We start from the raw sequence: 22,943 nt of genomic DNA on the forward strand, positions 1-22,943 counted from the left end.
AGCCAGCTGTCCACACACTACCATGTTCTGGTACAGAACCGAGAAGCCTAAATTTGAACCTGGCCTTCCAGATTGTGATCAAGGCATATTGCCAAAGTAGAAAGATAAAACATATTTAAGTTTATTAGTTAGATAAGTAACTTTTAAATATGGTATTGGGCTTCAGCTCATATTGTTACCCTGGGTTGCACAAATATTAGGTGTGAACCTGGTGTGAAGAATGGTCAAAGTAATGAAAAAGAAAAGCCTGACAGTGTTTGATGAAAGGAGAGGGTTGGCACTTTCCTTGACAAGGATGGATGGAAGAGGCCCCAGGCCTGACAACACACATATGGGTAATGCATTGCCACATTGTCACATTGTGACGTCTAACCATGGTTTTTATGTTGTACATCTGAAACTTATACATTGTTATGTGTTCATGTTATCTCAACCTGAGCAAAGAAAAACATGACAACCCTTTGTGTTTTCTATAAACTTAAATATGTTCCGTATGATGCTGCAGTGCCACAAGTCACGACTGAGAGCAGGTGTCTCTCCTCAGTCATTGAGACAAACATTACAGAACGTCTTACTTCTCAGTCAATCATAGTTGTGCAGTCATTCCCCTGATCAAATTCCATAACTGCCTTTTGCAGTGTCCAAGGAGTGTGGCCAGCCTGTAATGGCAGCAGAAAAGAGGGAGGCAAGAAAAGGGGAGAGAAAGCTGATTGATTTATGACACCAATACAGAAGACATCAAGGTGGTGATGGTATACCCCTGGTTCAATTTCCTGTCATGGCCAGATGTTGGAGTTTACAATGACTTGCATTCCAGAGATTTTCAGGGAATGGGAGGTTGGGCTAGAGCCAGGGTTCTCAACAGAGGGCGATTTTGCCTCTCCTGGCGACACCTGACAATATCTGAAGACAACTGTGACCATCACAACTGGAGTGGGGAAGGGTGTGTTATTGGCATCTAGTGATTAGAGGCCAGGAATGCTTCTCAGTATCCTACATTGCACAGGACAGCCCCCGAAACAAAGGAAACCCTGGGTAGAGAAAGGGTGATTTGCAAGGGATTTGCTTGCTTTTTCATGGACCCCCTTCTAAACTCTGTGCTCAGGAGAATCACTTAACAAGAATATTGTCAAATACCCATACCTAGACATTTACTTTCTCCTCATTGCTTAAACTGCAGATAAAATTTTGAAAGAGTTACCCCAGATCCCTGGGCATGCAGTAACTCATTCTGGGCACAAGGGGTCCACCCTATATTGTTCTATTGGCAAAGGCAATATTGAACCTGTTTCATTCACCATCCAGCCTAAAAATACATCTGGAAAACAATGCTGAAACTATGCTTTTGGCATTTCTGGGATCAGGAGGGACAGAGAGCCTCTCTATCCCCAAGGTGGCTCAACTGTCCCCAGAACTGTGGTCCAGCTATCAGGAAGGGAGGTCCAGGGGCTCTAATTTCCAAGGGCTTTGTGGCCCATAAGTACCCACATCCTTCCAAGCCTCCTGCCAAAGGCAGGTGTGGGACCACGGCTAGAGTTTGCAGAACTGGACACACGTGTGAGGAACAGGCTTTAAGGGAGTCTAGTGAAGCAGTGAAAGAGGAACGGGGCTTGGAATCACAGACAACAGGAATGCAAAAAGGAGAGAGGATGAGCTCAAACACTAGGATGAAGACTAAGAAACCTATGGTGAACAGGCTGAAAGAGGGCAAGGAAAGGAACAGTGGAAATAACCTAGAGAGGAAGAGGGAACGTGTACATCAGGAGAGGAGCTGCTGAGGGTGGGAAGGTGTGACAAAGAAAGTGAGGAGGCAGGAGTGGAAGGAACAGTGTCCTAGGCTGAGGGACCAGCACATGCAAAAGTGTGACAGAGGATGATATAGTGACCAGCTGAGATGCTGGAGGGGAATATCTTGGGCGGTGGTGGTTAGAGGTGGTAAGGTGAAGTCATAGCTTTATGTGAGCTCCCAAATAAAGCTTGAACGGTCCACTCTAGCTGAAGAATTGGAGAGGGGCTTCGAGGGGAGTAGGGCAAGAGACAGGGAAGAAATTAAGTGCCCTGGCCCAAGTTGCAACAGAAGTGAACACCTTCAAGCAATACCTAGAAGGCAGAACTGTTAGGACTTGGTGATTGAATGGACAAGGAAGAAGAAAGAAGGAAGAATGACGTCCAGTGTGGTATATATGTACAATGGAATATTAGTCATAAGAATGAAATAATGCCATTTGCAGCAACATGGATGGACCTAGAGATTACCCTACTAAGTGAAGTAAGAGAGAGACAAGTATCATATGATATCACATGTGGAATCTTTAAAAAAATGATACAAATGAACTTATTCACAAAACAGAAAGACTCACAGACTTAGAAAACAACCTTATGGTTACCAAAGGGCAAAGGTGGCAAGGGGAGGGGTAATTTAGGAGATTGGGATTAACACATACACACTGCTATATATCAAATAGATAATCAACAAGGACCTACTGTATAGCACAGGGAACTCTACTCAATACTCTGTAATAACCTATATGGGAAAATAATATGAAAAAGAATAGATACATGTATATGTATAACTGAATCACTTTGCTGTACACCTGAAACTAACACAACATTGTACATCGACTATACTCCAATATAAAATAAACATTTTTTTAAAAAAGAAATAATGCCATTTGCAGCAACACGGATGGACCCAGAGATTATCATACTAAGTGAAGTAAGTCAGAGAAAGACAAAGATGATATCACTCATTTGTGGAATCTAAAAAATAATACAAATGAACTTATTTACAAAACAGAAACAGACTCACAGACATAGAAAACGAACTTATGGTTACCAAAGGGGAAGTGGGGGGGAGGGATAAATTAGGAGTATGGGATTAACAGAAACACACTACTATATATAAAATAGATAAACAACAAGGATTTACTGTATGGCACAGGGAGCTATATTCAACATCTTGTAATAACCTATAATGGAAAAGAATATACACACACGTATAACTGAATCACTTTGCTGTACACCTGAAACTAACACAATATTATAAATCAAGTATACTTAAATTTAAAAAATAATACTTTGAAAGTAACACAGAAAATATATTTTTTTTTCAGAATGCCAGGAGATGTACACTCAAAACTGAGGAAATTCATTATGGAAAATAAATGTTATTGATCGCATGATAAAAAAAGAAAAGAAAAAAAGAATGACATCTAGGTTTTGGACATGGGCCACTGTTTGGATGGCGGAGCTGTTCACGGAGGTGGGGGACACAGGAGGGGGACAAGGCTGGGGTGAAGTTGCCCATGTTGAGTGCGAGATGCTTGCAGGATCTATCCAGGTGGAGCCACACAAGAAACAGCTGCAGATAATTATCTAATGCCATGGTTCTCAACCTTCACAGTATATTAGAATCACAGGGAGCCTCAAAACTCACAATACCCAGACTGAGCCCAAGCCAGTTAAATCAAAGACTCTGAGGGAGAGATCCGCTCATGGGTATTTTTTTTTTTTTTTTTTTTTTTGCGGTACGCGGGCCTCTCACTGTTGTGGCCTCTCCCGTTGTGGAGCACAGGCTCCAGACGCGCGGGCTCAGCGGCCATGGCTCACGGCCCCAGCAGCTCCGCGGCATGTGGGATCTTCCCGGATCGGGGCACGAACCCGTGTGCCCTGCATCGGCAGGCGGGCTCTCAACGACTGCGCCACCAGGGAAGCCCCGGTCGTGGGTAATTTTTAAAGCTCCCCAGGTGATTCTGTTGCTCTAACTAACGATGTGGTCTTCATTGAAGGGCTAAAGGATATAGAAACTCTCATTCCTATCCTTCATTGGGAAGTCATACTCTGTTCTCTTGGTTTCTACATCTGTAAAGTGGGAGTAATGATTCTTAGGTGCTTCACAGGAACATTGTGAGAAATAATTACCATTTGAAAAAGATTTGAGATCCATGGATGAAAGGCAACAGGGCTCCACTAAGCATTATTTTTACAAGTTTCACCGGCTCCTCTCCTCATGCTCGCATCTGTGACACGTCACGTGGTTCCATATTAGTGAAAGAGAGGGTTGGGAGGATTTGAATGGAAGGTCAGGGTAACTGCAGTGAGGGGCTATGCAACAGAGGTAGACCATTTCCTCGGTGACTCTGACCATTTTCCATGCAAATATAACTCCCAGTGCCACATGGAAACACAAGAAGGCCCATAATTACTTTTGGAAGGAATTACTGTTGGAAGGTTTGGGGTTCTAAAACCAAAAAAAACATGTTTAAGTTTTACTGTGAATTTCAAGGTGCTAAAAAATGTCCAGTGAAGACAGCTCCTTTCCCATAAACACACCTTCAGTGCTCCAAGTGTAGCTTAGTGTAGCTTATACAGGGTGAGTGGTTTTCTCTTTGGTTATCCATGGCCCATTTCTCACCATTAGCTCACTAGGAATGTTTACAGAGTCCTTCTAATGACCTAATGCTACAGAGTCCCTGACTATATTTTCAAGGCCACAAATCACACCCCCACTCTCCCTGCCATCGAAAACATTCTGACCTCCAACTGCCAGCACGTGATGCAAGACAAGATAAACATAATTGCTTACTACGAGCTTCCTTAGTTGTTTTTTTTCTTTTAGTGCTAACCATGTATATGTGGATGTTAGGCCCAAAGAGTGGAAATATCTGAGCTGGCATGAAGAAAGGCCACTATTCTTTAGGTCACTGAGTGCAGATAAGAGCCCAAACCTAAAGGATGATCAGAAAAAGAATGAGACAAAGATATAATTAAGGCTCAGAACACAATTCCTCAAATAGCTATTGTCCAGTAATTTCAAGGCCTGTCTCCCAGCCTCTTGGAGAGAAAATGTTCAGATGGCTCTGAGCTTATCTGCAGGGTGGCTAGTTGTGTCCAATAAATGAGGAGCTGCTTTGCTCCCCCACTGACCTCTTGTGTTCCACCAGGGGCCTTGCAAAAGCCCTCCCTACTTTGCAACATTTCACAACTGAAAAAAACAAAACCAAACCAAAGGGAAGTTTGTCTGACAGATTTGAACCGTTTTATTCAAACATCCATTGTGTACAGTCTCAGAGCTGGAAGAGATCTCAGAGTTACTGAGTCTGGCCCCCTCCTTTTATAAATGAAGAAACCGAGGACAAGAGAGAGGACGTGCCTTGTCCAAGCACAAGGCTTTTTAGAGTCTCCTGGGTCTCAGATGGTTCTCTATTACCTTTGAACTTTCTGAAAGTTAGTTACTCCAGCTAGGGAATCACTAGTACATGTCTTTTTAAATTTCAACCCTAATGCTCTAATCTCAGATAAGGGATAGCTTTTGCATTCAATTTCACATATTTTTCTCTATGGGAAATGAACCACACCCAACAATTCCACTCCCTGCAATCCCACCCCATCACCAACAACAATTAGAAGCTGTGAAGGAGGCTGAGGAATTTTAGTCTACTTTGCCGTTAGGCAGATTGACTCCAAAATAATCCTAATCAGATGAACACATTTTTCAATCTGATGAAAATGTGGTATTTTCCCTCCGGAAACTCTGCTGCTATCTGTGCTTTTTGTTTATTGAAACAATGTCACCCACCACCCCCCTCTGCACAACAGCCACAGAGCATGAACTTCCAGTCTCTTTCCAGAGGTTAGCTGGATCCATTCTGTAGGAAGAAATTGACTTCCCTTGTGAATTTCAAGATGGACAGGGCTGCAAGCTCTGGCTGTGGTTTTGTGCATAGCATAGCTATGATTCTGGTTCTCCCCTCATGATGTTAGACTAAATTATCTCCCCAGTCCAGTTGTTTCCCATTTAGCTGAGGGAGTCACAACCATCACAGGATCTGAGGACTCAAGAGACCGTTTAGACCAGCCCTCCAACAAAAAGTCATTTCTTTGCCCTATCTAAAAACATCTCCCCAGGCAAAGCTTGCAGGACCTCCCTTAGAAACGCATTCTTCCATCTAACCCCAGTTTTTCTAAGTCCTTCGCGAAGGACTTAAAAAGAATTATTTTTATCCTAAGTTGAAAGAAAGACCTTCCAAACGTTATGCCACTTACTTTGATGTAGGGGTGTTTTGCACAGGTTGTGCCCCACACATGGGAACAACGCTCCTCTTTTCTGTGTTCGTAGAATTCAGGGTCTCGTAAGATAGCCACCTTCCGTCCTCCGTGTGTCAGGACAAACTCGCTGCACCCTTGCAGCCGTGTCTTATCGTCCGCGGAGACGGGCAGCACGACAGGGATGCTCATGTTAATCACTCCGTCTGTGGAAAGTGCCATTTGATGCATGAATGTGGGATACAAGGTGTGGGCTCCTTTAAAGAGGACTCAAACGTGCACAATGTCTCTTCCAGACATTTCCTGCAAAAGGCATTAAGACCTTTTCAAAAAAAAAAAAAAAGGCATTAAGACCTAACTCTAACATGGTTATGTTGGCTGCACTAGTTTCTCTAGCGTCTGTGATAAATCCTTTGAGAAGAGGCTTCTCAAAGCAAAAGATGGAGCGTTTGTGAAAAATGGGCTGTTTCAAATGGTAGGGGTGGCTTCAGTAACTGATTTCGGGGTGGCTCCCGAGGGGGTGGCTCCCTTCGGAGTTCTTTTTAAAATTTGATCCTGACCTCAACACACTAGGAAGCTTAAAGTCTTTAAAAATCCAACTAGATAAAATAAAGGTTGGCAATGCCCTGCATATCTGCGAATTCCACACCGGCAAATTCAACCACCTCGTGGATAGCAAACCTTATACAGGATCCGCCTTTGGTTGAATCGTGGATGAGGAACCCGCAGATGCAGAGGTTGGACTGTGGGGCTGGAGCGTCCACAGATTTCGGTATCTGCATTGGGTCCTGGAACCAACCCCCCTCAGATTGGGAGGGATGACTATGATTTCTTAGTGAAGCCAGATAATGTAAAAGAAATCACACAGCTGTTTCTCCCCTTTTGTAATGGTGCCCTAACATTCTAGCAAATGTCAGGCTTTCAGTTGTACTTACAGTGAGAAAATGGGGGCACAGAATTAAGTGTATAACATTAAAGAATATCAGGGAGATTTGGGGGGAGTTGCCAAGTTCAAGACTCAGAAGGGAATGAAAGGAAAGTGAGTAAAAACAACATTCAATTTGTTACCCAATTTAAGCTCGTACTGCTTGCCGCTCCACCGGCCAATAAATGGAGAAATGAGTTGCCGGGAGAAGGAATAGCAACTTTATTTGGAAAGCCAGCAGACCGGGGAGCTGGTAGATTCGTGTCCCAAAGAACCACCTTCCCTGAAGTCAGGCTTCTTTTATACTAAAAGGGGAGGGGATAAAGTCAAACATTTTCTGGTTCCAGTCAGACTCAGGGGATGTTAATTTCTTCCTCCCTGAGGTCATTCACAGGTGGGCTTAGTCAGGATGTTTTCTGTGAGCTAAACAAAGGTCTTTTAGCTTAAACTTCATCACATGAGAGGCAGGGTTCCCAGAGATGGGCCATTATGTATAATTTAAGCTTATAGGCAACATCCCTTTAGGGATTAACTTGTAAAAGCAATAGAATAAAAAGGTTAAAGTAAAAGGAACAGATCCAATGTGGAGTAAAATTTGTTCTTCCTTATTACAAACTCAGGATTTCCAAAAGAGGAAGCAAATGCTGTTATTTATGGATTGGAGAAAATGTACCATAGATTAATGAAGTCTTTTAAATCTAACTCAAAATCCAACATTTAGACCACTTCTGATAGAGTTAAAGGTCTGAGATCTGAGTTCTGTTTCTTTGGGGCATCATACTCCCCCATTAGCTATGAAACAAAAGTCTACAGGCATATCACTTTGCACATTTAAAATACTCTCCAAAAGTTACTAGGACATAAAGAATGTCACAGGATATACACAGCAACTTCCAGCAATAAAGAAATCCCATCCGTCATAAAATCCTGCAACCTGCTCTGGGAGCCTCGTAAGCAACAAGGAAGATACTGTACACAGAAGGTATGAGTTTCCTCACTCAAGTAACTCCTTTGTTTCAAAGTTCACAGACAATAAGAGTAGTCCAAGCAAGCCCTGTGCAGAGAGCACTAAACTCAAAGCCAAGCGATCTCCTGTTTACTACCTGTGTCACTCACCTTCTCTGTCCTCAGTTTCTCCACTTGGAAAATGGGATCATAAATAATATGTATATCCCTGGGTTGCTGGGAAGAGGCTTTCTGTGGATAGCATGACCACACTGCTTACAAAGAGTGCCTTGAGTGCCTTGACCAAAATAAAGTCAAACAAGATGCAAAGCAAAAGGTGGGTTGGGTGCTGGTGGAAACCCAGCTCTGCCTGCAACGTGCTTGCGGTGCTGCCTTCCATCAATTACTCTGGGTTGAAATCCAAAGAATACTCCACTTGCTCGTTGCCATCGCCTCCTTTGGTCCACTAGGTTCCAGCCCAGCGTAGCCTCTGATCCACCTTCATCTTGGCCTTGAGTGAAAATCCCAACTAAGGAAACAGCACTACCTGACAGGCTGTCAAGAGACTAATCTGTGGGATGTTGTGGAAGGGAGTTCTACCAAGTAACAGTGCCAGCTGATCTCATACACCTGTAGCTACAACCCCACACAGGTAAAGCAGATTTACTGGGGTTTCCCTATCATCTTAATCAACTTTTCTAATACATAAAATTATCCTACAGTTTAACTCTGTGCTGAAATAGCCTCCATAGCTTTAAACATTGACTCGGGCTTTCGGCCTTTTTCCATCATGTGCTTCAGCTCTGGTGGGAACCACCCTGATTATTTTACTGCAGTATAACTCATTTTGGAAAACAGTATCGTAGTTTTTTAGCCACAGTTAGTCCAACACTTAACTTCATGTTTAATTGAATAATCTTGCTTTTGCTTTAAATAATTTTCAAACCTGTTGTTTTAACCTTGTAGATATGCTTATCATTTGTTTGGGACAATTTCTGGGCAAAAACAAATACTTTATATTGCTTAATTCATCTTTTTCAAGGAAAAACAGCAATGATGAAAACAATACTCAAGATAAATGATATCTTCAGAATTTTACCTTTTTCTTCCGGTACAGTGCAGAAGTTTAGAATTGCAGCGAGTACATATTTATTCCCAGTTTTATAACTATCAATTGTCATAGCTTGAAATTAAATTCATGCATAATTACTCATCACAAACGAAGTACAATCATCCACAATCCAACCAGGTGCATCCACGTTAAATTGTATCTAAAATTGATTTATCCTTCATCAATTAAAAATGTTTTATAAATGCAATAGAAAAAAATTTCCAGATTTGTGAAACAAAATGGGGACCAACACTCAGTATAAGTAATTAACAGAGAGGATCATAAATTTTTAAAATCTCAGGAACAAAATGTGCAACAGAAATTCAGAAACAAGTTTAATTTGTCAGCCAAATAAAACATTATAAACAACAGCTGCATCTGATCCAGAAATTTCCTGTTACTTGGACTCCTATCAACAGAAGAATGCAGCATTATTCTGTTATAACTGGTTGGATCATGAACTGTTAGCAATTCCAACTGGTTCATTTAGATTTTTTTTTCTAGTTATGTCCTTACCATTTCTAGTTAATATAACATATCTAATTATAATAATTTAACTACTTATAAAGTTAAAGTACATACCAGGAAGGAACATGCCTAGAGAAATACAAACAAAATTAAGAAACACATTGTTTTCAACTTTCCACCAAAATAATAGTAAAGCAACAATGACAAGGAACAAACTACTGTGAAGCTTCATACATACAACATACAAAGATACTGAGCTTTTTGTTACTGTTATTTCTAAAAATAGAGCATATGTGACAGCAAAAAGCTGGTGAAACCAGAATTTGTATCGAATAATGTCCAATACAATCCAAAAGCATTTTTAAATAATTATGTTTTTATTTATTTTTTTATTTTTTTTTTTTTTTGCGGTACACGGGCCTCTCACTGTTGTGGCCTCTCCCGTTGTGGAGCACAGGCTCCGGACGCGCAGGCTCAGCGGCCATGGCTCACGGGCCCAGCCGCTCCGCGGCATGTGGGATCTTCCCGGACTGGGGCACGAACCCATGTCCCCTGCATCGGCAGGTGGGCTCTCAACCACTGCGCCACCAGGGAAGCCCAATAATTATGTTTTTAAATAATTATAACATATGTCAATAGCCCCTCCAACTTAAGCAAGAAGTTGTCTCTTACAAATATGTGATGTTATAACTACTGTCAGATGATTCCAAACCAGGCTTTGGGAGGTATACAGGCAAACTGCTTTAGAACGTCCTAGAATTCCAGATGTTTACAGGACATGAGAGTATGCCCAGTCCCAGGATAACCTGGATTTGAATCCAGGCTTCGAGGGAGTTATTTAACCTTCCCAATACTTATTTCCTCATATGGACAAAATACCTTCACAGTGGTGTTATCTGGATTAAATGTGATGTCCTATGTCAAGCACCAGGGTCAGAACACATTATGTGCTGAATAAATGCTGGCAGTATATAGAAAAGCTCTCAAGCCCTGACTTGGAAAGTCAGAGCCGCAGAAGACTTGCCATTAAATGATCAGGTCTCACAAGGCTGCTATGTCTTAACCCTACTTGGATGCCACCAGTCAAGAACATAAGGTTCCATTTTTAAATTTAGATGTGACATTTATCATTGGAGGATCTATGACAGCCCCCCCAAGCTATATCCAGTGAGAAATAAAATAATACACTGACATGAAAATAGACCCTTGAGTAATATAGGGAGTAACTCATACTATGTAATCATCAAAAATACTAAAAAATGATTTTTTATTTTGCTTTTGGACTAAGTAGACTGAGCTAATTTTTTTTTTTTTTTTTTACTATGGGGGAAATAGTGAACCTTTGAGAAAATTAAAACCAACAAAATACTTTTGGGAGACAGGGTCAGAATAGAAACAATTTTACCTGCAGATTGTAGGTGATCAAGAAATGTGCGATTGTTTAATGGTAGATGAAAATGGCCACATGTCTATGGCTACAAAAATTATTTCAAATTTTCAATGGTGGTGACTCAAACTTTCATAAATTGGTTAAAATTAAATGATATCCATACAAATGATACCTTGCCCAACCTTCTGATACAGAGAGACATCATTTTTGGAATTTAACCGTGTCTGCTCAGTCCAAAAGCCATCGAGCCAAGCTCTGTCATGAGACTGTCATGGTGTGGTAGAGGGCAGTGTTTCAACCAGCTTTCCCTAGACACCCTCAAGGCTGCTGTCCAGGTGGGAGAAAGACTGAGCCCACTTCTTCCAAAGGAGCAGTTCCATTTTTATCTGTTGTATATATTGCCTCAGATTTCACTGAAATAGTTATGACTTGAAAAAAAAAAAGTTTGACAACCACTGATGTGGCGGGAAAACCCCTCTGGACTAGAGTTCAGAAGATGAACTGCACTGCCTGTCCCAGCAAGCTCGTATTATCTCCAGCAGCTAGAACAAACCCTGACACCTGAGGACACTCAATAAATATTTATTGGCTAGCTGATGAACATCTTATCTGTGCTACTTCCAAACGGATGTGACTAGAGATAAGCTTCTTGGTCTGTTCAAGACTTTGAAGTCCTTTTAATTTTATGCAGTGAGGGGGTTGTTAATATATGGAACATTTACTATTGGACCAGGTACTGTATTCTTTTAAACATTCAACATCCCATTGAGGTAGGTACTATTATTAACATCCCTGTTTTACAGATGAGGAAACTGAGGCCCAGAGAGTTTAAGTAATTTGCCCTGAACCCAGATAGTTTGGCTCCACAGCTCACTCTTATCCACTATGATATTCTGCCTCTACTTAGGTAGAGGTGTGCAGCATATGCACACCTCTGGTATGTATTTTTAATAATTGACTTACATAGGAATTAAGGAGGCTTCTTGAGGGTATGGGGAGTTTTGAAACCTAACTACAACCGGGGTTGCTTTACGCCCCATTCCCCAGGCAGAGGCACAAACCTAGAACATGAACATCTTTCTCAGGAAAGAACATCTGATTTGATTTTTCTACCTAGAAGGTTTGGAGCCCTGCTCCGTATTACAAATTCCCTCCCCCACTTATCAGTATTCCCCAAGATCTTGAAATAAATAAGTTCTATTTGATAAGGTCAAGACAGTTCTAGGAAGGAAATGATCAGAGAAGGATCCGGAAGTTTTCTGAATGAGACATCATTCCAACCTTGACAGGAGCAGTTCTCTAAGAGCCGTTCAGCTTCTGCCCAGAAAGCTGCCTTAACACCCCATATTAAAGTTTAGTGGATGAAGCCATCCTAATATATTTCACGTATGAGCATGAATATCAACCCTTTATTATCCACCAAGGAAAGCAGCTGCTGCAGTAATGTTTGCTGGAGGATTGGAGGCATCCTGCAAGTCAGCAATGAGTGCTGAGTCCATCCTGGCTTCCCCAGGATGGTCCAAGCAGCTGCCAGTGGTGCTTCTGACTGTCCACTGCCTTATGAATATCACGGCCAGCAAAGGGCAGGTGGAGGTGAAAAAGACTTAACCTTCTCTTGGCTTTGTGTGCAAGTCAAACCTTTATTTTTTGGTTCCTTAGCTTTAGATAATCAATAATCCTTTGAGGATAACCAAAAAAAATCCTAAAAATGGAAGCTTATACATAACTGGACACACCATAAATAATCTAAATATTTTCACAATAGGATTTACGAACCAAGGATTAGCATTTCTTGTTCCTGTGAAAACTTCTGAGAAATATTTTTTTCTTTAATAATAAAGAGTAACAAACAAACGAAAAAACAAAAACCCATACCGTCTAGCAGGGTGCCAAAGTGTATAACCTGCAAGTACTCCTTTTCCCGCATAAAACCTTTGAGGGGAGTGGCCCAGCCTTCACTCAAAACTTGGACCCACTGAAGATCCAGCTGCAAAACACAAAAAAGCAGGTGAACATTTCCATAAGCTCCGTTTCCCAGCCATCTGGCCCCAGGGCAGTCCTTTCTTATTCAGTTGACAGGAGAATGAAGGCAGAACCTTTTATGATTTAAGCATTCCCATATGTAATGCTGACCCATGATCTAGGGGAGCTGGAGAAGTTTGAGTCTAGAACTTTCTGTGGGAGAGTGGTGAAAAGATTTCAAACTGGGATGATTTCTTTGAACACTTTAGGCTCTATCTATCCTTACAATGTGCACCTGTGTTGAAGATTCACCGTTCATTCTTTTTTCCACAAAAATTCTGGTTTGGCTACATTTTTTTCACCAAATGTGCTAGTTATTTGACTGAACTGAGCAAACCACTGACACTAAGATAAATGTCCAGGGACTTCCCTGGTGGCACAGAGGTTAAGATCCGCCTGCGAATGCAGGGGACACAAGTTCGCGCCCTGGTCCGGGAAGATCCCACATGCTGCAGAGCAACGAAGCCCATGCGCCACAACTACTGAGCCTGCGCCCTAGAGCCCGCAAGCCACAACTACTGAGCCCGCGTGCCACAACTACTGAAGCCTGTGCCCTAGAGCCCGCGAGCCACAACTACTGAGCCCGCGTGCCACAACTACTGAAGCCTGTGCGCCTAGAGCCTGTGCTCCGCAACAAGAGAAGCCACCGCAATGAGAAGCTCGCGCACCCCAACGAAGAGTAGCCCCGGCTCACCACAACTAGAGAAAACCCGCGTGCAGCAACAAAGACCCAATGCAGCCAAAAATAAACAATAAATAAATTAATTTTTTTAAAAAAAGACAAATGTCTAAAATTCTTAGCGTGATACTGACAGGCCTACGAGCTCTGGCCCCAGGGGCTCATACAGGGATGTCCACCTGGCACCACTCCCCACCTGGGGGCCTAGTCACCAACAGTGCCAGACAGCGTGCAGTCTGAACACACACGTGGTTTCAAGCCCATCCTCCCCTCTACCTGAAAACCCTGTTCATCATTTAAAACCCAGTTCAAAAAATAAAAATAAAAAAATAACCCCGCCCAAAATAAATAAATAGATATAAATAAAAATAAAACCCAGCTCATGGGCCACTGCTCTGAAATCTTTCCTGTCACCCCTAGGATCAGGAGAATTAATCATTAGATTCTTTGAAGTTCTTCTGTACCTTGCAGACCATTTTGTTATTGGAACTATTATTCCGCACTGTAATTATGATTATGTGTTTCTCACCTGCCTGGAGCATTGGAAAACTCAGAATTTATTGTGTTTATAAATTCGTCACGACTTACTAAAGCCTGGGGTCTTCATGAGCTGAAGGACATTCCCAATGTACTCTGCCTCTTAAAAAAATGTCCAGGGCTTCCCTGGTGGCGCAGTGGTTAAGAGTCCGCCTGCCGATGCAGGGGACATGGGTTCGTGCCCTGGTCCGGGAAGATCCCACATGCCGCGGAGTGGCTAGGCTAGGCCCGTAAGCCATGGCCGCTGAGCCTGCGCATCCGGAACCTGTGCTCCGCAACGGGAGAGGGCGCAACAGTGAGAGGCCCGCGTACCGCAAAAAAAAGAAAGAAAAAAAATGTCCAAGGTTTTAATGGATACCAAAAGGTTACCAGTGAAGACTTGATCACCTTATATGAACCAACTAACACTAACCAGTAAACAGGCCAAGGTATCTGCAGGGCTGTTTGCTGGGATTGCATCTTAACATCTTCTAGGTTGCAAAATCAATGCAACCACAGCTCCCTCTCCTCAGACTGAACTCTCCCTGATGAGGGAAGAGTGGGATGTGCAGAGTAGGAAAAAGATCAAGGCATTCATGTCACTTTAGATCAGGGTTGCTTCTTGTTTTCTTCAAATTCCTTCTCAATGATCCAAGAAACACCTGTATTCTGGACAAACTATTTTCTCGGCACCTGCCAACAAACAATTACTGCCTAATGCTTGAGCGCCGGCATCACTGAAGGTATAATGACAACCATATAAAACTGTCCTCTGCAAATACAGAAGTTACGTTCCCAGTCTGCCTCTGTACATGGCATTGATCAGCTGCCTGGGGCAACACTTGATGAGAGATTTTCTTGAAGAAGAGGTAAAAAAAAAATTGGCAAAATGAAGTGTTTTTCTTCATAGGCATTGCATTTTCCTTATGTCTACCTTCCTAATTAATTAAGAGTAACTGTAAATGGGTTATAATGACTGACAGTAAGCCTAAGTCTCCATTAGCCAGTGGGCACCATCTTACCTTGGTAATTGATAACGAAGGGAGCACTTCGGCCTCAGCTCGGACTTGGTCGAGTTTGTTTTCCGGCACAAACAGTTCGTGGATGCCTTTGATTATAGTGTGGGGTACAATGTTCTGAAATGAAGCAGACTTGGTAACAGTTTGGAATGAAAACTATAAAAAGAACACTTCAGTAAACAGATGATCTTTTATGACTGTATAAAACTATTAAAAAAAAAAAAAAAAAGACGTTCAGTCCGCCCACCTGCTCCTGTAGAAGTTCCACCACCTGCTGCACACAGTCGCTCACCGAGGACAAGTTGGTTTTAAGCACAAGCTCAGGAGTTTCAGGTTTCTCATAATCGGAATCAATACCCGTAAACCCTGCAAGGCAGAAGGCTGAAAATCACATCTGCACCAACAGAACAATCTTTTTACTCACTAAGACATAACACATGTTGCAATAATGTTTTCAACTGCTGTATTCAGATTAAAACAGAAAAGGTCAAACAGCTATCCTTGCCCTCTAGCCATAGATAAGAACATATACAGCTGTGGTTTCAATACAGAAAGTCCCGATTATCAACAAAATCTGTCTGAGTCCAAGCCCTCTGCAGCTGATTAGAATGGAAAAGGAAAACAGGAGGAAAACTGAAAGATTCCTCCTACACACATACACATATCCATTTTAGTTCTCTAAACTTGATTGCTGTGGCTGGGGTGATAGTTCTTGAAAAATACAAGCCCACCTTTTAACTAGCCCATGGACATTTTGAAGATATTACGGTTTGATAAAAAGTTGTGTGCACTATATGCAATTTTGGAAAACGGTTTTTGAAACTTCAGACAGATTTCTGGGCACAGACTAATAAGAATTGGTGGCACAAGTAAGTGGCAAAGATACCGCTGAACTGGCTCTCCTACCTTTGATCTCCCCAGCTCGGGCCCGTTTGTAGAGACCTTTTACATCTCTGCTTTCACAAATGTTTAGAGGCGCATCTACAAATATCTCAAAGAATGGCAGTCCTGCAGATTCATGGATTTTGCGGGCATTCTCACGATCCTGGAAAATAATTACCTTTAAGAATGTAAGAAGAGGGACTTCCCTGGTGGTGCAGTGGTTAAGAATCCGCCTGCCAATGCAGGGGACACAGGTTCGAGCCCTGGTCTGGGAAGACTCCACATGCCGCAGAGCAACTAAGCCCGTGCGCCACAACTACTGAGCCTGTGCCCTAGAGTCCATGAGCCACAACTACTGAGCCCACGTGCCACAACTACTGAAGCCCGCGTGCCTAGAGCCCACGCTCCCAACAAGAGAAGCCACCACAATGAGAAGCCCGTGCACCACAACAAAGAGTAGCCCCCGCTCACTGCAACTAGAGAAAACCCATGTGCAGTAACGAAGAACCAACGCAGCCAAAAATAAATTAAAAAGAAAAGAAAAAAAAAAACTTGGCAAAAAAAAAAAAAAAGAATGTAAGAAGAGGTTTCATAGTGAAATTCTTCATCACAAAATACTGTGTGCTCTGGTGTTCCATGACCTTAAGATAACACTGGGGTTTGAGCTCTTCAGAGATGTCAGGAAACTAGCCCTTTAGAGAAACTCCAGAAATTTCACTCTAGTAAACAACTCTCCCAAGTACTTTCCAAAAAAAAAAAAAGCAAACAAACAAACAAACGAAAATGGGAAAGAATCCCAACTAAAAGACAGGGCTGGCAATATGACAGCATTTCATTCAAAGGATGTGTTCAAAGTACATAGTGTCTTATATGTAATTCACAGAAATTTCCTGTTTTAAAACAAGAGGAGTAACTCTCCACCTCGTTGATTTCAACGTTAAACACACATTGATGCATTGGCGATGAACTGCTGTTTTCTTTAGTAAGCTAAAGCCTCTGACTTTCTGGAGAAATACTGGCTTAGCCAAAATGTTCGTTCGGGCTTTTTGGTTAAAACCCGAAGGAACTTTTCGGCCAACCCAATAAAATTACTGAGCTTTGGAATTTTTCTGGTTTAACTTTCTCTTCCTTTCAACTCTGGCCAAGTGTACCTTACCATTGTGAAAGTGGAAGGGTTTATGTCACCTGGTGCCCTGGCATCTGGAAATGAAGGAACTCTCTTTATGTAACCAATATTAAAGAGAGGAAATGAGGGAGTAAGTGGGGGAAGGAGAGCCAGTGGGGGAGACTGGAAGTATGACATTCCTCTGTCCTCCCCTCCGCTGGGTCCTCATCCTGGCAGCTTGAGAGCACTGGTGCTATGTGTGGCAATCGTGTGCACTGCCAAAGCATTTTACCTTTGCAAAAGGAGAAATGAAGCTGGTAATGCAGACCAGACCAGCGTCGGCAAACAGCCTGGCCACCTCAGCAATCCGGCGGATGTTTTCTTCTCTGTCCCAAGGAGAGAATCCAAGGTTTTTGTTGAGGCCATGACGGACGTTGTCCCCATCGAGGGAGTAGCAAGGGATGGCGTGGGAGACAAGATTCTCCTCCAGAGCAAAACTGATCGTTGTTTTTCCAGCACCAGAGAGACCTGTTCAGAATGGGCAAGACAGGACAGGCACTGTCTCTGACTGTTTAAGATTATAAATTGTGCTCTGATCCGAATTGTGAACTGATCCTAATTTTTACCTAATTCAAGCATAATTAAACCCTCCTTACAATCACTGGATTGCCCTCAAATCAAAACCATTCAAATCTAGAAAAAGCAAAGTTTACTACAAGTCAAGTACTAGCATTTCTTTCAAATCTTGAAAAAACTATTTGTCCCTTGTTAGGATTATAACCTTTCAAAGCAAAAGGCGTTCGTCAATAGGGAGACCTTGGCAGGCTGCATATGGTCCTTGGTGTGTTCTGCTTTTGGGATGGGCTGGGACCTGGGACCCTTTACCACAGTGCTCGCACCTGGACAAACGTCTCCTGGAGCAACAGAAAACAAAGAAACTATAAGGGACTAAAAATACCTGCACGCGGCCACAGTTGGGGCAAATTATAAACAGTAAGATACAAAAAGGCCAGAAACCAGCTGCCATTCCTGAGGTGCAGGCAGCAAAAGCAGGGTACTGCGCATGATTCCTGCACACAGCACCACCAAGAGGGTCAGCAGACCCCCTAAGCCACCGCTCCAGCCTGACCCCCCATCTGCCCCTACTCGCATCCCATTTAAGGAACCGGTTCGCCCCACCTTAGGAGTGAGCAAGGGCGATTGTTTCTTGTTTTCGCTCCCTCCTGCTGCAGCAGGGACCTCAATAAAGCCTTGCCTGAATCCCTTGTCTGGCCTCTTATCAATTTCTATTGATTAAGGAGTCCAAGGACCTGAGTTGGTAACACTTTGCCCGCAGTGTATTTTATAGACTAGAAAGTTGTGCATACAAATTCAGATGATGGCTTCTCTTGAAAGAAAATCAGAGGCTCTGGCAGTGGTGTCCTCATATCCCCTTATGAGAGCAATCAGCTGGAGTGGAGGGACAGCCAGCCCTTGGAGACTGGGAGGCCCACCTCCCTTGTAGATGCTGCTAGGCACCCATCTGACAAGAGAACCAACATATTGTCCTTTTGTTTTCAAGATTTTCCAAAATGATTCTCAAAACACAAAGACAGAGAACCACCCTGAGCTACGCTGTAGATGTAGTTAGAGCTGCCATATACTCTTAGGCGTCTGGAGTCTTTACATGAGAGTGGAGTTACAAGGTGCCTTTTACCACGGTTTCAAAGCACAGTGATTGGGAACACACCTATAATTTCTACATGAGGGAGAATGTAAGCAGAAAGGGAATGAGATGCTACTCGCCAAAATTACTTAAGAGCTCAAAATCTGAACCACCCTGGAAAAGGAGCCCTCTAAAAGTTCAGTTGTTCTAAAGATCTCTGAACCTGAAGAAAAATGCAGTGATGCCAAGCCACTGTCAGACAGCACCCGGAAGAGGAAGAGTCAGGACGGGGGCAGAAAAGAAAGTCAAGAAATTGTTAATACAGAGAAGACAGCAGGGGGAAAGAGGAAAAAGAAAAAGTAAGAGCAAAGAAGGGATGCAGGACAGAGAGACTTGGAAAGAAAGGTGATGTATGAACGGTAAACAAGTATTTTCCATATTTTTAGTTATGTTTTAAAGTCATGCCCTTGGCTTTGACAGAGGATCATTAGAAGAAACGGCTACGTGAAGAATGTGTTGGCAATCTTTGTAAATCAAGCCATTGTCTGTTACATCTTTATGTAATTCAGTTGCATTTGGATAGAAATTCATGTGATAAATTCCTCTTAAAAGTTATGTCCACTTGTGGGGTAGGAGAAATGGGACTCCTGAATCTCTGGTACGTTCTCTTGCATCAGAAAATGAGAGAAACAATAGAAATTTCTAACACAGTTAGCTATTAAAATAGATCATTGGAATATTTATTTTAATACATTGAAGTAACACCAATTACATTTACTGAGAGTTTTACTAGGGACCAGGACTTGTGCTAAGTGCATATATGCTTTATTTCATTTTGTTCTACCTATACCTCTATGAGGCAGGTATTATCTTTATTCTCATTTTACAAATAAGGGAACCGAGGCTTAGAGAGGTTGGTTGGCTTGTCCAAAATCACACAGCTAATGTAGGTGAAGCCGGTACCCAACTCCAACTCTCTAGATTTCAAGTATTTGGTTTCTCCTGATTTGCCTGGTCAATATCCAATGTCTGTAATATGAGAATAAAAAAATAAACTAGGAAAAGATGACTTTTTGAGAGTAAGAAAAGACAGGAAGTATACCCTTGAGATTTTTTTTTCTCTTCTATCTGTTCTTTTTGTCTTTCCAAGGGTGTTTTACATTAAGAAAAATGGACTTGGGCTTCCCTGGTGGCGCAGTGGTTGACAGTCCGCCTGCCAATGCAGGGGACACGGGTTCGTGCCCCAGTCCGGGCAGTTCCCACATGCCACGGAGCGGCTGGGCCCGTGAGCCATGGCCGCTGAGCCTGCGCGTCCAGAGCCTGTGCTCCGCAACGGGAAACGCCACAACAGTGAGAGGCCCGCCTACCGCAAAAAAAAAGAAAGAAAAATGGACTCTGTGGGTATGTCCTGATTCAAAATTTGGACAAGCACATGAAGGCAAAACATCTCATGAAGGCAAACACATAGCAAGAAGGAAACGTCTGGAGCATGCTGTTTTATTCACTGCTGCACGTCACATCTCTCAGAGGGAGCGGGGGAAACATATCAGGAATTGCGGCAGGTGAATCTGCCTTCTAGAACACAGCAGCCTCCCTGCCCTCTGTCCAGCCTCACCCTGGAAGCAGGGAAAGTTGTTCTTCCAGGGATGAATGAAAGCCGGAAACCAAGGGCAAGTGCCACAGGCACTAGGAAATAACTTGAAAGAGAAGAATGAGGCTGCTTTAGACAGGAATAGGAAAGGCTCAGAATAGCAAGAAAAGACGCAAGGCAGGTCCTCGCTTGTTGTGTTTTCTAGAACTATCTTCAGGTTAGAATAAATCAGCATTTGTCAGCAAACAGTAACACATGAGTTGATTTCATAACCTGGATAGACATATCTTTGCATCTGAGTTCATCTCCATATGAAATATTATGTCTACGAAATGAACCTGTTTTTTTCTTTTGAGTCCAGCCTATGTCGGACCTGCATTCCCAGGAATCAACTTCCTCTACCTTGTACTCAGAGTATAAGGTAACAGCCGAGGACTAATTCCAGTTCTGTCACTAACCCTTAGCTTTGACATTCTGGGGCTATATAAACACAAGAAAAGGGAGATTCATTTGGTCACCTCGGTGGGAATGAGTTCTTTTTTTATACACAAGGGACAATACTCAGCTACGCAGAAAACGTTAGTTTTGCTTCTTGCACAGATTTTAATTTTTTAAAATAAGTAAAATAGCCCCCTAGAATATTAAAACATCAGAAAAGAATAAAGAATCTCTCTAATGGACAGCCAAATGCTTGATGTCAAATTAGGAGAGCCCCGTTCATAACTGCCAGTAAATGTGTTTAGGCATGAAATTAAGAACTACAGAATTCCTTAGAGCTGAATGGGAATGTCATAATCAACTTGTCCCATCCTTTCCTGCCAAAGAGGTGAAAACAGAGAACTAGAGACATTCCATGACTTGATGGAAGTCCTATTTCTCACTGATGGGTAGAGTTAGGACTAACACCCAAGCTTTCTATCACAGCTCTCAGCCTCCTTCGAATGTTGAAATACACATGTAATATGTAGTGACACTATCTTCCTAAAAATTGTGTGTCACCATCAGTTTTCCATTAAAAAATATATAGATCTCAACACAGCATACCTGTCAGCCACACGGTACATCCTCGGAATCCACCCCTTGTTCCAACCACCTGCCCTCTCTTATTCCTGCTCACGTGATGCGCCTGATACACAACATTGGTGGATTTCTGCTGGGTCTCCTACAAAACAAGAGCAAGCACAGCATTCAATTAATAAAATAATAAATCTCATATGTATACATATAATAAAATAACAGATTACATAAATAGTCTTCCCTAACCGAAACTCCTTTTTTTATAATTGGCACACAGAGTAACATTAATTAACTCTACTAATTTAGAAACAGACACTGCCTTTAGCATACCCATCACTGCCCTTTGAAAGTATAATTTGAATGAGGCAATTATTGATGCAATGTAAAAGTTCTGGTTCCATGACATATTAAAATGTGTACCTTTAGGTAATGGTTAGGGGAATGTCTCTGTTTCAGTAAATGCATGCTCTTCCCAAGTCCCACGGGCATGAACTGAAAATAGCCCAAATACTCCAGCCGCTGAGGAAATAATAGGGTGAGGCTGGTTGAGCTCCTCTCTAGAGAGCTGGGAGAGGCTCCAATCACAGAACGAAGAGTTAGAGGCCATTATACCCCTCCTGTTCCCACCCAGACATAGACGTCAGCAACTTGAGAGTTTATCCCCGAAATAGGACTCCTTTCTCACAAGTACTAAAATCTGCTTCCACTTTCCCAAGGGTCAGTGTATGAACTTTTTAATCTTTCATAAAGGCCTGAAGAAATGGAAATGTACCAGTTATTAGTCTTGGAGGTTAACTCAAATCTCGAATGTATTTATTTTGGCTGTAATAAAATCAGCCCCCTGAGGGCACAGATTATCTGAGCCTGACCCTAAACTCTGACTGGAAGGTACATGTCTGATGAATAAAAAAAGGTAAAATGAGTCAATAAATACAGTTTGTGGTGGACATTAAAAAAAATAATATGTGAAGATGTGATCCAAAGGGGAAGGGGGTGGGTCAGGGGAAACCATAATGATGGTTAAATAAAAATAAAAAGGTTAAGAACTGCCCATGTGTGTCTTTGGTATGGTAATTAAATTTTTAATGACAGATGTAATCCAAGTTGCTGAACTGTAAAAATCTATGAAGCCTTTTAAACACTGTACATGTATACCCGCCAGAGCTAAAAAAAAAAAAAAATCTCCAATATTCTTTGAGCAAGACCCAGACAGTCTTAGAAAACTCTGGGTCACATGAGGGCAACTCTTACATTCTGGAGCAAATTAAATCACCTCTTTATGCCTTTCCTTTGGGAAAAAAAAATCAAGGGGAATACAAATAGGACTGTTTGGAGGCTTATCTAGATAATGGATGGGAACATGCTCTGTAAATGGCCAAGTTCCCTACAAATGTGGACGCTGACAATGATTATTCAGTGTACAGCTGCAGCAGGAGAGCCACCTGGATTAGCACCAGGAAATCCACTTCAAGACCAAGGAGGAAGGAGCCCCCTGCTGGCCCTTGGGGGCTCAGAAAGGCAGTGCACACCCATGGGGTGGGCCTGCTAGTGAGGCACAGAGCCCAACTAAGGGGCCAGCTGGC

At 42.4% G+C, this 22,943-nt stretch overlaps 1 protein-coding gene and 1 non-coding gene across 3 annotated transcripts in view; one reads left to right on the forward strand and one right to left on the reverse strand.

Moving 5' to 3' along the window:
* PAPSS2 (3'-phosphoadenosine 5'-phosphosulfate synthase 2) overlaps positions 1-22,943 on the reverse strand; it is an 81,283-nt gene that overhangs the window by 7,444 nt on the left and 50,896 nt on the right. For both annotated transcript variants that reach the window (XM_070043909.1, XM_060286457.2), the window contains exons 2-8: positions 21,388-21,505; positions 17,400-17,635; positions 16,027-16,165; positions 15,368-15,486; positions 15,124-15,237; positions 12,760-12,871; positions 6,046-6,251 (exon numbers count right to left, since the gene is read on the reverse strand). In XM_070043909.1, coding sequence (XP_069900010.1) covers positions 6,046-6,251; positions 12,760-12,871; positions 15,124-15,237; positions 15,368-15,486; positions 16,027-16,165; positions 17,400-17,635; positions 21,388-21,505 — 1,044 coding nt within the window. The remainder of the gene's footprint in view (positions 1-6,045; positions 6,252-12,759; positions 12,872-15,123; positions 15,238-15,367; positions 15,487-16,026; positions 16,166-17,399; positions 17,636-21,387; positions 21,506-22,943) is intronic.
* On the forward strand, positions 254-384 carry LOC115858039 (U6atac minor spliceosomal RNA). The gene has a single exon (XR_004041487.1). It is a non-coding gene; the product is annotated as a U6atac minor spliceosomal RNA (small nuclear RNA).

This window comes from Globicephala melas, chromosome 16, assembly GCF_963455315.2.
Source record: "Globicephala melas chromosome 16, mGloMel1.2, whole genome shotgun sequence".
Taxonomy (NCBI): Eukaryota; Metazoa; Chordata; class Mammalia; order Artiodactyla; family Delphinidae; genus Globicephala; species Globicephala melas.